The sequence below is a fragment of the Podarcis erhardii genome, assembly GCF_964252035.2.
Source record: "Podarcis erhardii genome assembly, chromosome: 7".
NCBI classification, from domain to species: domain Eukaryota; kingdom Metazoa; phylum Chordata; class Lepidosauria; order Squamata; family Lacertidae; genus Podarcis; species Podarcis erhardii.
The window spans coordinates 59,893,124-59,909,146 of record NC_138511.1 but is presented as its reverse complement, the minus strand read 5'-3'; the positions used below and the strand labels follow the sequence as shown (position 1 = coordinate 59,909,146).

Genomic DNA, 16,023 nt, shown 5'->3' with positions numbered 1-16,023 from the left:
GCTGCTCTAAAGAAAACTTTGTAGGTATCAACCAATGCCTCCTTAAATTATGGCAGGGGTGGGGAACCTTATTCAGCTCAAGGGTGACATTCCCTTCTGGGCAATCTCCTGAGAGCTATATACTGGGAGGAAGGGCAGAGGCAAAAGTGGGTGGGGTAAGGGCTGTAAATATTACTTTTGTATAGTAGGCTCATCTATCTCTCCACAGTCTCTCTAGCCTCCATCCAGGCAAGCAAAGTTCATGGACACATTCCAGAGAGTGAACAAGACTCCAGGAGGGTACAAAGCAAGGTAAGAGAGGAGTGTGGCTTGGAAAAAGGGAAAGTGGCCTGGAGACAGTCCAAAGGGCCATACAGAGAGGCTTCAAGGGCCACACTTGTCCCTCCCCCCGCCCTGAGGTTCCCCTCCCTGAAACGATGGCATTGAACCAGCTTCCTTACCAGCTACTCTGACGACGGCTCTTTCTGCCGGATCCAGCACAGAGTCTTGACTTTTCCTCTTCTTCTGCTCATGGAGAGGTAAATTCCAGGGCAAGGTGTCCCCCGGTGGGCAAGGAGACAGGCTGCCGGACCTCTCACTCCGATAGGACCTCTCACTTCGGCACGAACGCTCACTCCGGTAAGACCTCTCGCTCAGGGTCTCTTCGTCGGAGGACGACATGGCCCCGAAGGAGGGAAGGAGGCACAGAAGGGCTGCCGATCCTTAGGAACAGCCGGCCTAGGAATATCAGCATGATTATTACAATTATTGATTAATTAATTGATCAGTTTAATTCCATAGTCACAGTTTTGCACTCAACTGCGACTCACACAGTAAAAGTAACAAAGACATTTGTATTATCAGAGCTGCAAACACATCTCAGGTTAGTGGGAATATGAAGGCACATAACAGCCAATGGGTGAGTGGGTGAATTTATGGTGACGGGTTTGTTAATCGATGGGAAATTGAAAACAGCTGACACTTTTTGTAGCCTGATGAGCATCTAGGATGGGGTAGTCAAGCAAACCATGCTTAAGCAAAGCTGCTCCGTCCAAGCAAAATGTCCAATCGTAGTTAAAACAAACCATGGTTGATAAACCAACAGGTTAGCACATCATGATTTCTTGCCCTGGTTAGTCGGCTGACCTGGGCTCACACATCAAAACAAGGACCATTGCCAAATTACACCACGGTTTCGTGTTATGTGAGCATTCAAACAGATGAAGCTGCCTTATATCGTCAGACCATCTTGCACAGTATTGTCTGCTCTGAGTGGCAAGTTTTCCATCCCTTTCTGGGATTGAAACTGGGAGCCTCTGAGAACCAAGCTTGTACCCTACCACTGTGGAAGCCACTCTCCAAATAGTTTTCAAAGAATTACAGCTACCCAGCTTTCTGGAAGTAACAGATCTGCCCTTGAAAACCTAGACATGCAGGACCAGCCAAAGCCCTCCAGACACTGCACTGTCTCCCCTGGGGTGCTCCAGAATCCTTTGCTATGCTGGGGCCCAGTTCTTGGGTGTGGTGTGGCTGCATTAGTGGTATAGCAGAGCAGGGCAGGTGGGGTCAAAGTGCTATTACTTATTTCACAGCAGGGACATCTCCTTGGGGACTTTTGGCTTACCCACTGCATGCCAAACAAATAAGCTTTTCTCAAAGAGAAACCTGCCAAACCCATTTCCACAGTATTAGCAGTGGAAGTAGTAGGTTACACCGGCGTGCAGAGCTAAGAGTTAACGTGCCATTTTTATTCTGGGATGGGGTTGGGGAACAAAGTCCCTTTATTACGACCAACCAAAATGTCACAAAATAGCAAGCAAGCTTTTGAGCCCTTCAATGAGCAAAAAGGGTGGCTTGTTATTAGTGCTACAGTGCCTCTGTGGGTCAAAAATTCATTTGTGTTGTACAGTCTGAGACAGGACCTGGCTATGGATTGTGTCAGGAACAGCACTTGCCCGTCAGATTTTACCACAACCCCCTGAGCTGCACGGAGCTGGACTCGCCCCACAGACAAGTGGAGTCAAGCAGTGGTGAGGGAGTGGCACTCTAAACATGCTCTCCTGCACTGCCCTTCCCATCTAGTCCAGCCCCCAGGTCCTCGATCTCTACTATGAGTTTACAAACATCTCCTTGCAGGAGGGTGACTCCAAAGCACTGGATTTAGGGTGGTGTGGGCTGTCCCCCTCCCCACAAGGCGTCAAGCCAACAGGGTGCAAAATTGAGAAGATCCATAATGGAAAAGATCCATTCAGGGGCACCATAGTACAAAAGATTACCAAAGTCCGCCCCGAAAGCATTGCACCTTACACAGTGCTAATGAAACAAGAGCAAGTTGATCTCTCTCCTTTGCTCCAAAAACAGAACATTCTCTGTGCCTGAAAACCTTGACATCTGCCTAAGAATCTTAAAGACTGTGCTCCTAACAGCTTATGCAAATCAGTAGCCATTATGTACATTTGCATGTTTTGCCCTGAGATTCCTGTGCTTTAAACATCCCGCAGATGTTCTTTTTGAACGAAGCAAATTCATTTCCCCCTATTTTCCTCCAAATATATCAGGGGTGCGGGTGGTTTTGCCCAGGAATGACGTGAAGGAAACAGCTCCAGACAGAACTCAGGGGTCAGCCAAGGAAAGGGGTTGGCAGGAGATTCAGAACAGACCAAAAGAAGTCTTCTCATCCACGTGACACATAATTAATTTAAAGGATTGGCTGCTACATAATGCAGGGATGGCTACTGGGTCGGTGGCTGGGTTTGCCTTAACCCCTTGCTTGTGGGCTGCCCAGAGGCATTTGTGGGAAAGAGGAACCTAGAAGAGAAGGACCTTTGGCCTGATCCAGCAGGGTAGCTCTTAGGTTATTTGATTCATATTCCCTGCAATGGCTACATGGACGGAAGGCATTACCTATCCCTCTGAAAATGTGCATGGATCAGCCTTTGCCAACCTGGTGCCCTCCAGATGTTTTGGGCTACAACTCCCATCAGCCCCAGTCACCACTATTATATGATGCTGAGACTGAGAGTAGTCCAATACATCTGGAGGGCACCTTGTTGGGGAAGGCTGCCAGTCTGGAAGCACAAAGATGTATGGAAAAGAAAGGTCTGTAGCCACTACCGGACGAAGGCCTATGGGTGATTTTATTGCACAATGGGACTGCTTTGTACTCTGTGGAAATTAAAATAAAGGACAAGCACAATCTCCAATGCTCACGGCAAGCCATGGACAGACTTTTTGGGATAACATATGAAGAAGACCATTTAAAGATACAAAATACGTATTGTAGTTAATTGATGGTAGGAAGCAAGAAAATTAGTTTTCTGCACTGGGTGCCAAATTTCTTTCTGTGTCCTTGTTCTATAAAATTATAAAAACATATTTAAAAGAAAAAGAGAAGACATGGAGAGGGCAACATGGCAGGAAGTCATAAAGGAGTGAGTGGCAACTTTTAGAGCTTCAGTGCTTTTGCAGGACATTGGTTTCAACTCTCACTTCCATGAGGTCTAGAAACTTGATTTTAGAAAGAAGAAAAAGAGCTCAGATCTGTCCAACCCCTTGCAGCCTCCCTGTTCATCTTGGCCCCTCTCCAGTGTGATCTGGCCCTAATCTTGTTACTTAATTTCTACAAAGAGCTGCAGGGTTCAAGTGCACATAGGAGTCACACCCTATATTAGGGATAGCTAACAAATGCCCTGCAAAAGCTGTTGGACTCCAACCAACATTTCTGCATTGCAGGGGGTTGGACTAGATGGCCCTCAGTGCAGCTTCCTACTCTACAGTTCTATGATAACGCTCATCAGCCCCAGCTAGCATGACCATGGTCAGGATTGATGGGAACTATAGTCCAACATCTAGAGGGCACTCCATTGGCTACTCCTGCCCTATGCCATAGAATAGCCATGTTCAAACTTTCAGAGGAGGCTGCCTGTTACTTCTCTGCATGAGTCTCTGCTCACCTCCATCTAGCAGCTACAGAGAAACATAAAAGGCAGGCTTCTTTTCAAAGTAAAAACAAAGGCATGCCTCCCATTTTTAATTCAAAATAAAATATGCATGCCTTGCCTGTCAGATAGAGTGGTGGGGAATGCTGTCTTCGAAGCTCTGTCTTGCAACTCCCAAGGTGTTGGAGGCAGCTGCAGCTTCTCAAGGGTGAGGGAAAGGCACTTCACACATGCACACCGCATGTCACAGGATGGAGCTCTTGCACTGAAAATTGTACCCCTACCTTTGTGGGCTGTAACAGGCAAGTATACAGCTTCTATGGAAGTTAGGCATGAGGTTTCTGTGTGTTTGTGTTGGGTGTGTGAGGTGTGGAGATGCTAATGCATCTAAGAAACCCCAATTATGCTGAAGGTGCCTTGGAGTTACCCCTGCACAGGCTGATGCAGGGGAGGAGGTACCACAGAAAACATGCCTGTCCAGAGATTCAGTGCTTTACATTGCAACTGTCAACTAGGACACGTATATTTGTGGCAGTTGGGAATGACTGTGTATTCCACCCCTGCTGGAAGCCACATTCCTTGATCTGGAAGTCCCTGCTCCACATGGTTCCAGCCAGTAGGGATCAGAAGGCACTCTGCATATGCTCAGAGGCACACAGCAATAGCATTTCATATACTCCAAGGCTGAGACTTGGCACTGAAGACAGATCTGAGTCCAGGGAAATCCCAATTAAGCCCTGTGTGACTCTTTCAGGTCTGGCCAACTCGGCTTCCATGGAGAACAAAGTGGGCATTGTCCACACTGGTGCTAAGGATTTTTGGTGGGTTTTTTTTACATTTGTAGTAAATGAGAGCAGGGTCCCTTGAAGGAAGCATGCTTCCCTTTCTAGACCCTTTGCTGTGTGGCTTTTCCCTCGTAGGAATTGTCATCTTCCTGGAGTACCACTGCTGTGTCGTGGTGAGCCTCCTTGACAGCCAAGTGGTCCTCCTTTCTCATAAATGCAGAACGCCTTCCTCCTTTGCAAACCCTGGACTCTTGAGCACCAATGCCAGAAGGATGCATCCTTACTATCAGCCTTACAAGGCTCTAGTTTAAAGTGCTAAAAGCAGGGGGTTGGAAATGTGGGGAGCGAGAGAGGGAGAGGGAGAGAAAGGAGAGAGGGAGACAGAGAGGGAGAGAATCCCCCATCTTGGGCACGAGAAATGCAAGAAGGCTACTGTACTAATAAACTGAATGCCTTTGCTTCCATTCAAAGCATCCCTCTCTTCAGATTTTTTTTTTTAATACAGTGATTCTATTCAATAATATGCCAAAAACAAAAAAGCCAGAACTGCTGGAATCCAGTTGGATCCCCTCCCTTTGGAAACAGTTTTTTTTAAAAAAGAAAAATCCACTTGATCACGAGCCATCAGATGCAAAATATAATTCCATCCCTAGACTGAGTGGTGGAGGATAAATGTTTTTAAATCCACACGCAATCAAAGAGATGATGAACCACAGTTCTAAATAATACCCGTTTCTAAACCTGCAGGGCCATTAAAAAGCGAAATTGTGCATTTAGTGTGATGGAGCAATAACAACAACATCCCGGTCCTCAGACCTCATTATCTGCTAGCACCATTTATAAATACCCTCGTTTCCATTTTGATGCTATTACCGCTATGATTTCTAATGGGGAGGGTAATTCAAAACAAGGAATGGGGAACAAGAGGCTGGAATCCTATTTGTAATCAATGAAAATAATAGTCGAGAACAAAGAGCATTTGTAAGCCTCCATTCACTGTTCTCCCCCCGCGCCCCAGTAAAGCACCCTTCCCCCTCCATTGCTGGGAGTGGGGATACCTGCGCGCCCGTTTCAATGGGCATCCATCTGACAGGCAAACCCACAAGCCCATCGGGCGACTACTACGCCTTGCCAGGGCAACCCGGGGTGGGGAGAAATGAAAAGGCAGGGTGTCTTTTTGGGGTGCCTGGTTCCTGGGGAACACACCCACCCCAGAAACCTCCGGTGGGAGTAGACGGCGGCATGCCGAGGCTCCGTGCAACGGAGGCACAAACGCGACCCTCGGTGCTTCGGTGGGGGCTGGGGGAGGGGGGCGCACAGGAAAGCGACCCGTGGGTTCGTGGGTACAAATCCAGCACAGAACCCCCCTTATTTTAAAGACTCGCCCTCTGTCTTCCGATCGGTGCCTGCCCCGCCCCGTCCAGCCTTTTGGGTCTGGGGGCTGCAGCTGGAGCAGCAGCAGGTGCAAAGATGCCGCTGGAGCATCCTTGCCTGGAAGCGGCGGGGGGGGGGGCTGTTGCTTTGGCACCATTTCATTGCTCCCTCCCTCCCCCGCCGCCAGGTCATTCCCTTCTCCCACCCCCAGGCTACAGGGTGCCCCCTTCCCCTCCCCTCCCCTCCCCCTCCCCCAGATGCTGCCAGAGTGCCATGGCGCGGAGGAGATGTGGGGAGAGAAAATGCCCCAGCCGCCTCCGCCCTCCCCTCCCTACATCCCCTCCGTACACCGCCTGCCCCCCCCCCCGATCTAACCTTACCAGGCGGCCTGAGTGGGTCGGAGCGCACAGATCCGACCTCCGCGCGTGCACAATGGCCGAACTGCCCAGGCAGCCAGCAGAGGAAGGAAGGCGGGAGCCGGAGCCGAGCGAGCGAGCGAGCGGCCGCCAACCGCCAGTCCCTCCCTCTCTTTCCCTCTCTCCGCCGCCAGCAGCGCGCAGACGCCGCCCCTCGCCCAGCCTGGATCGGGACCGCCCCGCGGCCAGGCGCGCCCACGCGGACGGAGGGGTGGCACGACCCTCTCCCCGTCCACACGCACAAGTGGCCACCACGGGGAAGGTGATCATGGGGGGAGAGGGCCCACAATTAGCCCCCTGGCATGGGTACTCCCCCTAGATGCTTGCGGAGGCTCCCTAGAGAAGGCCCACACCCATCCCACACCCAGGCCAGCAGAGCGGCCAGAGGCGTCCACCGCCCCCCGGAGAACTGCCCACGCCAGAGCCTCGCAGTTTGCATCCTCTTCCAAATCCCAACCTCTCTCTCTCTCTCCTCTCCCCCCCCCCCCGCCGCGGACACCAGGATCCAAGCTGCTCCCTGCCTGCAGCCTAGCACTTATCATGGACCCCCGCCACCTCCCCCCACACACCAGGAGCCTGGCACAGATGAAGCAGAGAGAGAAACGCACTTCTGTCCTCTCACAACCAGCACTGGAGAGAAGAATCTCATGTCCATGGCAGCCTTGGCCAACCTGGTGCCCTCCAGAGGTTCTGGGATACAGACAGTGCCTGGCTAAGGCTAATGGAAGTTGGGCACCAGGTTGGCAAAGGCTGATCCATGCACATTTTCGGAGGGATAGGTAATGCCTTCCGTCCATGTAGTCATCTCAGAGTCTGACCACACCATGGTCTCCATGTGAATACAGGAGCCTCTGTGTAACTGGCCTCAGGACTGTTATCTGCTGAACCTCAAAAATTCTATGCACAGCTTGGCATAGGATAAGGTTCATGCAGCAGCCATCATTTGCCATAGATAGCACACCCTCCTATAGAAGTTGGCACTATTCTGGAGCTTTCCAAAGTCACACCAGCCTGACACAAATCACACCCATCCCACACACCTCCATCGGAGCATCAGAAGAGCTTGTCTGCTCCCAAATCAGTCCAGACTTTAGTCCAGCTTCCCATTCAGGCTGTGGCCAACTCCCGCCTATTCTAACAGACAACAGCCTTCTCCTATTGCTTGTCCCACCCCCAGGTATACTCCCTCTAAACATGGAAGCTTTATCTCTTTTCCTGCAATGCTGAATTTTCCAAACTGCAAGATGATCATCTTACTTAACAGAATGGAAAGGGCACTCTGCAGGTGACTCAGTTACCATCTCTTCTTTTATTATTACAACAAGCCGTGCAAGGAAGTCCACAAAAAATAGCAGACCGTTGTTTGTTAGTCCATCTGCCTACACAGCCGTTTGTGGCACTTGAATAAATGGGGAAAGAATCAACTCTTTCCCAAAGTACAAATGTTTTCTTCCACCTGCTCACCTGGAAGGGAGTCTGTTTCGCCAAAGGTGAACCAAAGGAGTGGTTATTTACAGGTGGCCGTCTTACAACAATCACAAATTCCAGAGTCCTGCTCTGAAAAACAGGCACCACCTATGAGCCCTGCCTCAGATTAATCTTAAGGGACAGCAACCTAGTTTTCTGGGAAAGAAAATCAGGCTGCTGCCTTTCTGTGGAAGATGTCGCCTTCCCTGCAAGTAGCAGAACGGTGCTGCTGCTTTCAAAAAATCAGCCTGTGTCCAAAAAAGTATGTGCCATTCAGGAGTGCATGGCAGAACATGTTTTTCCCTTGTCTCATAACACTAGAACTCATGAAGATGCAATGATGCTGAATGTTGGAAGATTCAGGACAGATACTTTTTCAGACAGTTAGACTGTGGAACTCACTGCCACTGAAGGCAGTGATGACCAGCAACTTGGATGGCTATAGTTCGACAATCTCATGGAGAAGATGGCTATCAATGGCTACTAGCCAGGATAGCTGTGTTGACCTCAACTGCCTGAGGCATCATGCCTCTGAATACCGCTTGCTGGAAACCAAAGGAGGGGAGAGTTCTCTTGCACTCTGTTTGGGGGCTCCCAGAAGCATCTGGCTGGCCGCTGTGAGGACAGGATGCTGGACTAGATGGGCCATTGGCCTGATCCAGAGGGCTCTTCTTAGGTTCTTATGTTTATAAACACTGATGTACCTGCATGATGAAAGGAATCCCAATCAAGCTGTGGGACCACAGCAGCTTCCTCAAAAAGCACCATTTAGCTGGGGGCGGGAAGCCCATACTGCAAAGGTGTGGCACACAGAAGGTCTCGGGCTTAATCCCTGGCATTTCCAATTAAGAGAGTCAGATAACAGGTAGTTTCATTTATTTTCATTTAACGAAACGTGTCACTTAGTAAAAGCAAACAAACCTCTAAGTGGTTCACATAAAAAAGTATAAAATATTCATAAAGAAAATACCAATAAAATCGGTAGACTTGGAAAAGCAAGTAAGCATAATCAAATTGTGAAAATATAGATAAGAATGAACAGAGATGGGATGGAAAAGACCCCCCCCCCTCTGTGCCCAAGACCCCAAGGAGCTACTGCCAATCAGAGTAAACAATGCTGCAATTGATGGACCAGCCGTCAGGATGAGGCAGCTTCCCATTTGACAGTGGGACAGAAGATGGTCGGCTCTCCTTCACTGGAGGTTTTAAAGCAGAGGCTGGATGGTCATCTGCCAGGGATTCTTTAGTTGTGATTCCTCTATTTTCAAGAGGTTGGACTAGATGACCCTTGGAGTCCCTTCCAATGAATTATTTTGTGCAACGTCCCACAGAAATGAACAGACACCCCCGTGCTCTTGCGCAGCTTCTCGTCTTTCTGAGGTGAGCCGGTGGTGGGATGGGGGAAAATATGTACGCCTCTTGGAGAACTTTAAAATGAGAGCTTCTTTAGGACAAGCATAGGATTTCCTGTTGACCTTCTGTGTTCAGAGTCAGTAAACCTCTAAAAGCCAACTGCTGTGAACAAACAACAGAGAGTGGTTCTTGCTGTTTGGCGGCAGAGTGCTTACCCAGCGTTTGTTTTCCTAAAACAAGCTTGTTCTGTGGGATTAGGTGGTGTTATGCCCTCTCTCTCCCATGATGGCTAACCCCCTACATGCCGACGTTGGTTTTCGCTCTGTTCTTTGCATCCACAGAGATGTTTCTTTTCTCAGACCAGCAGTGCAGGGAGTAGTTGCATAGAGACCCATCCAAGGACCAAACCCCCTGAAAGGATGACAGAGTCAGGCATGGGCATAGCCATGTCTATATGTTTTAAAAACACCCAAGAAGGTTTTCTGAGGAAGCACATGGTGAAGCTGCCGCCACTACCACACTTTCCTTCCTCCTGGATCCAGTCCAAGGCCTTTAGCATTAAGGCAAATCCTCTAACACTCTGAGAGAGAAGTGTGGGATTAATTAAAAACAGTACAGACCAAACATTTATGCTAATTCACGTAACACAAGGCAGGACCTTACAAGATCCGCTTACTTTGTTAAGAACTTTCCCCCAGGAAGTTCGGACTTTGGCCAGGCTGCTTTCTGAAATACCATTTCAAAGGAAACATACTTTAGTTACTGACAGCCAGCCTCTCTTCCCCTCACCTGGGAAACCCAGCCAGATGGGTGGGGTATAAATAATAAATTATTATTATTATATTATCACCTCCATTTGTGTACCTTCCAGCCTGATGAAGAGTTCAGGAGAACTCAAAAACTTACACACTCTTGTCTTACAATTGCTCTAATATGGCTATTTTGGAACACTTAAAATTGGTGATGGTTTTTAAAAATGCCTTCAAATACCAGATCAACATCCACAGCTGTTTCATTTTGCTCAGCAAGAACGGTATGATTTTTTTTCTCACCCTTCCTGTTAGGTGTCACTCTTCTTCTGTCCCTTTCTCAATCTATATTTTTCTTTCTTTTTTCTCATTAGCTCTTAGCTTAATCCAACAACTGGAATTGAATTCCAGCTGCAACACCTCCCCCCCTCAATTGGCCCTCCCTGCTGTGGATTTCCACAACACCCCCAATCTGCCAAGCCTAATGGCCGTTTACATTTTGAATTGATCTGGAAGAGTCTCTTGGGATGCAAAAGCCTTTCAAGATATTTAAATATTTCCTCCAGTACTTGGATTGTGCTTGATTGGATGACTCAAACCGGAATGGATGCTAGCAAATGCTGCAAGATATGATGATTTTCTCTCTTTTTAAAAGAGCTTAGTCTTCTCTTCCTTTGTCTTATTTTAAGTGCAGTTTTCCCCTCACATTCTTTGTGGCAAACTAGCAATTATCACGACAGTGTGTGTCAGCCTCTGGAAGTGGCATCACACTGCAGCTCTGTTCCCCACTGTATTTTTTCACTTACTGGTTCATCATTTATTTCAGCATCATTGTGGCAAATGACTTTGCACAAAGGCAAAATGGCCAGTCATCACCTGGCTCTCGAGCAAAGTTGGACATTTTGCTCTTTGCTCTGGAAGTCCTACTTGACCCTTGGTAATTTAGGTTGGACTGAGGTTGTTCAGCAGCAAGGCCAGGGTGGGGATATGGGCTCACTGCATGCTCCAAGGCACACCCTCCTTTATTCATCCTGACATGTTCCAGGATTGAGTCCTCTGGGTAAAAAGCCACCCCCTGCATTTCCTGGGTCTCCCCTATTTTTCTTTAGTGGTTCTGAGCTCGGAGCACCAGACCCTCCAAGTGTCCCTATTTTTCAGGGATGTCCCTGATTTAGAGAAGCCGTCTCAGTTTCTGATTTGATCCCAGAATGTCCCACTTTTCCTTAGGATGTTCCTATTTTCACTGGAGAAATGTTGGAGGGTATGGAGTTATCCAACCCCTGAGTCATCTGAAGACAATCCTGTATAGGGAAGTTTTTTTTTTAATGCATGTTTTATTATGTTTTTACTGTATATATGTTGGAAGCTGCCCAGAGTGGCTGGGACAACCCAGTAAGATGTGTAGGGTATAAATAGTAAAATAATCAGTATGGAATGGGACGTCCCTATTTTCATCAGAGAAATGTTGGAGGGTATAGAGCACCATTCCAGAGTTTGCATACAGCCAGACCGGGGATGAGTTTTCAAAGGGAGTACTAAACAGATTTGGGTCAATGGTTATTTATATCATTCACAGCCTGCACCAACATTCAGTACATCCCCTGTTTCCCTTGTCATGGCAGGACTCTTTGATGTCTGTTTTTATTATTTTTTCCTCCAGAGCTGCTTTTGGTCCTCCTCTTCAACTCTTTTCTGTTCTGGCATCTTCCTAATCCCGCTGACTGTGTTTGTAAAGAGGGAAGAAGAAGAAGAAGAAGAAGAAGAAGAAGAAGAAGAAGAAGAAGAAGAAGAAGAAGGAGGAGGAGGAGGAGGAGGAGGAGGAGGAGGAGGGGGGAGGAGGAGGGGGGGAGGAGGAGGAGGAGGAGGGAGCTGGGCAGCCTTAGGGCAGAGCAGGAGAGAGGCTGGCCATTGGTGGGCACAGTTCAGTGATTTTGCTTAAAGGATCAAGTTTCTGTCCCTCATTAAGGCAAATATATGTGTCAAAACATATGAGTGATATCTGCTGAAATCTGAGGGCCAGAGCAATCAGATTCTTGGTTGTAGGGCACAGTTCAATGACTGGCAAAGCCAGCATTATATATGCAAAGTAGCAAGCATGTACGGTAAGTTTGTATAATAGAGCAAACTCCATTTCACTCTTTAAAAACCCATTCCTACTGTTTTATTGAGCCATTAATAAAGTTGGATAGGTTAGACTATGTCTGGCCTTTACTGAGCATTCATTCTGATATTTAAAAAAACAACAACCAGGCTATATGACAATGAGCATTCATTCTGATTTGCTTCTGTGATGTTTATATGTCTTCCCATTAATCTTTCATTCATTTATACACTTTTCAAAGCATTTCCCGTCACTTTCCAAACTGTAAAAAGTCTATGGTTTGGGTATCTCTCTCTCTCTCTGATCTGTTGTGCTGTGGCAAGAGAGTGCTTCAATCCACTTTACCTACACAAACCTCAAGTTCCCATATACATACCTGTGTGCTCTTCTCTCTATGCACTTGAATCCCTCCTGCTAAATACTTGCAGTCTGGAGGCATCCTAAAAGCACTTCCCTGTTTGTCAAAGTTTGAAAATGGAAAATGTGCCTTATTTGCCTAATGCATACAAGCTGCAGAATTTGGATGCAGAATTACCTTTTCACACGGGCTATCCCATGGCCACTGTTCTTATTCTTATTCTTACTCTTATATATTTATTTATAGCCTGCCTTTCCTCCCGATAGGACTCAGTGAGGTCCACAGATAAAAATAAGAACCACTAAAAGCAGAAAAAAATCATTTAAAAAATTAAACATTGATAGAATTAAGATGAGATACATATATGAAATCTATTAAAACCATACCAATAAAAACAGCACAGCACCATACCTTTCATTAAAGCAGTCCCCCAAAGCCTGTTGGAAGGGTCTGCTGTACAAGCCCTGTTGAAGTGGAGAGGAACCCCAGAAACCTGCAGAACAAGTTCACAGCCAGAGCTGAAGTTCTGTTAGATGCTGCAATTGGTGCATCCTGGGAGCTGGTCTTCCCTTGCTCCCTTCTAGCTCCTTTGGTGTGTCACTAACAGGGGAAATGGAGCATCTGTGTCTCCCACCAATGAAACTTTGACAGGGGCACACCAAGCAGCTTCCTTGCTGCAGGACCCATCTGTGTTACAGTAATTAATCCATCTGGGACCTGAGCAAGGAGGGAGTGGCCTGCACCTTCCAAAGGAGAGCGATTTCCGAGTGACAAGTTGAAGAAGAAGAGGAGGAGCCACCAGCTGGTCTGTTGGAAAGAAGATGCACATTGTAGGGGTGGCCCTTTACAACGACATCTTAGCTGCACTTCCACTTCACAGTTGGAAAGGAAGAGGAATACCTTTCTGCATAATGGAATCACTCTAGCTCCTTGTAATAATAATAATATTATGATAATTTATTCATACCCAGCCACTCTGGGCAGCTCCACAACAGAATATTAAAAACATGATAACTCATCCAGCATTAAAAACTTCCCTAAACAGGGCTACCTTCAGATGCCTTCTAAAAGTTATTTATTTCCTTGACATCTGATGGGAAGGCGTTCCACAGGGCGGGCACCACTACCGAGAAGGCCCTCCGTCTGGTTCCCTGTAACCTCACTTTTCTTGCAGTGAGGGAACCACCAGAAGGCCCTCAGTGCTGGACCTCAGTGTCTGGGCTGAACAATGGGGGTGGAGACGCTCCTTCAGGTGTACTGGGTTGAGGCCGTTTAGGGCTTTAAAGGTCAGCACCAACACTTTGAATTGTGCTCAGAATTGTACTGGGAGCCAATGTAGGTTTTTCAGAACCTTGAATAACCTTGGGTGCCCTTTCCTGACCCCTTTTGCGGTTCTCATAGAATTGTAGAGTTGGAAGGGATACCAAGGGTCATCTAGTCCAGCCCCCTGCAATGCAGGCTCTGACATGTCCCACAGATTAGTGGAGTGGCGTTATGATATTGGCAGTTTTAATGCTGAACTGCAGCCCCCATCATTCCACCTAGCACATCTGTGCTGGCTGGGATTGATGGGGGTTGTAGTCTAAAACATCAAGTGAGATAGATTGGAGAAAACAATTTTCGCAGTTAGCACTTCCATCAAAACTTCCTGCTGTGGATCTGCTCCTGTTATAAAACAGGTAGATGCCTTTTTACAAGCACCCCTCAAGGCATTGCTGCTCCACGCCTGGAATGCAGGTGGAACAAAAAGGAAAGTGGTCAGGGCATGAAGCACCTGATCTGCCTTGTCCTGTCCCATTTTCCAATAGGCCTCTGGTTTTTTGATCTTGCAGCCTCATTGCAAGGCCAGAGCGCAGCTGTGGAAAGGCAGCCTGGCATAATTAGCTGCTTGCTTTCCTCTGCGGGCAGCGGGGGGAATTAACACACTCAGCCAAGTGAGGATTTATCGCTGACTACACACAGTGTGAGGACGGGAGCATTATGCTCATGACTGTGTTTGCAGAGAGAGAGAGAGAGAGAGAGAGAGAGAGAGAGAGAGAGAGAGAGAGAACACACTCTTTGCTTTATATTCATGGATCCTGCTAACCAGCGGGAGGACACTTCTCTTTCTCGCACACTCAGTTAAATCCAAACCTTCTGCTTTTTCTGTTTGCCACCTTCAGAATTCTGGGTTTTAAATGCAGATTTTTTTAAAAAAGGGGTGTTGGGTCTCTAACAACCACCAGCCACACACTAACATACATACCTCAGATAATAATGTTATAACATCTCATGTATGACACAGGAAAAAATGTACAGGCATTTGAAATTTTTCCTGTTGTATTTCTTAAATGTGTCACACACTCACGCCCTGTAAAATTCATTCTTAATGAATTAAAAATGTCAGACAAGGGTGAAGATTTAGCAATTTAAAAAGATCAAATGCACAAGGTCCTGCTTGGCCTCTGCCTTATCCATTTTCCCTCCTCTCTGGAGCTGGGGTGGCAGGCAGGGGGCATTTCTAAGGCTGAATGATTCGTACTCCCAATTTGTTTCAGGAACTTTCCACATTACAGTAGTGATAATATTATCACAGGGAGCCCAGTTTTGCTGGAGGGATTCTGTGCTACAGGGCACTTTGCATGCAAAATTAATCCTGACCCAGTGGAAGCTGTAATAAAATGTTGCAGGAAAGAGTGAGTCTCTTCATGGTCCTAGCCAAACATGCCCTCTTCCAGGATACTTATTTCAGCTTCTACCAACCTGGTGCCCTCCAGTTGTTGGTGGACTACAACTCCCATCAGCCGCAGCCAGCATACTTTACTATTTTTCACACACACACACACACACACACACACACCCGCTAGCCAGCATCGTGCACTCACTGAGCATGTTCAGTCCTCATTGGCTTTCTTCCCTAAACATTTACTGTACTGTATTGCTGCAATCTTTGGATTTTCCCCAAACATGCTGAGACTTCCTTCTTGAGAGAGAATGGGAGCCATTTTGTCTAGATAAGGGTCCATATTTGGGTCCACTGATTGGATATTAGTAAAGGACCCCTGGACAGTTAAGTCCAGTCAAAGGTGACTATGGGTTTGCAGTGCTCATCTCCCTTTCAGGCCGAGGGAGCCGGCATTTGACCACAAACAGCTTTCCTGTCATGTGGCCAGCAGGACTAAACCACTTCAGGCCCAGCAGAACACTGTGACGTAAGCCAGAGCGCACAGAAATGCCACTTACCTTCCCGCTGCAGTGGTACTGGTGTGCTTTCTGCTAGGTTGGCAGAAGTTGGGACAGAGCAACAGGAGCTCACCTCATCGTGTGGATTTGAACTGCTGACCTTCCGATCAGCAAGCCCAAGAGGCTCAGTGGTTCAGACCACAACACCACCTGCTCCCTTGAATATCGCTTGAATATTAGTATATGGCAGTTGTAATGTGGGAGGTAACACACACACACACGCTTGGAGGATTTGCAGTACAGCATCCGTCTTGGATTTGCATGGGCAAGAGAAGGAAAGT

The 16,023-nt window shown here is 47.5% G+C and overlaps 1 protein-coding gene across 3 annotated transcripts in view; it reads right to left on the bottom strand.

Moving 5' to 3' along the window:
• Window positions 1-6,565, bottom strand: part of MACF1 (microtubule actin crosslinking factor 1) — a 300,044-nt gene extending 293,479 nt beyond the window's left edge. For 2 of the 3 annotated variants that reach the window (XM_081870354.1, XM_081870346.1), the window contains exons 1-2: window positions 6,457-6,565; window positions 441-717 (exon numbers count right to left, since the gene is read on the bottom strand). In XM_081870354.1, coding sequence (XP_081726480.1) covers window positions 441-660 — 220 coding nt within the window. In that variant the 5' untranslated portion in view covers window positions 661-717; window positions 6,457-6,565. The remainder of the gene's footprint in view (window positions 1-440; window positions 718-6,456) is intronic. The other variant, XM_081870345.1, reaches the window with a different exon arrangement.
• Between the last annotated feature and the right edge of the window lie 9,458 nt (window positions 6,566-16,023).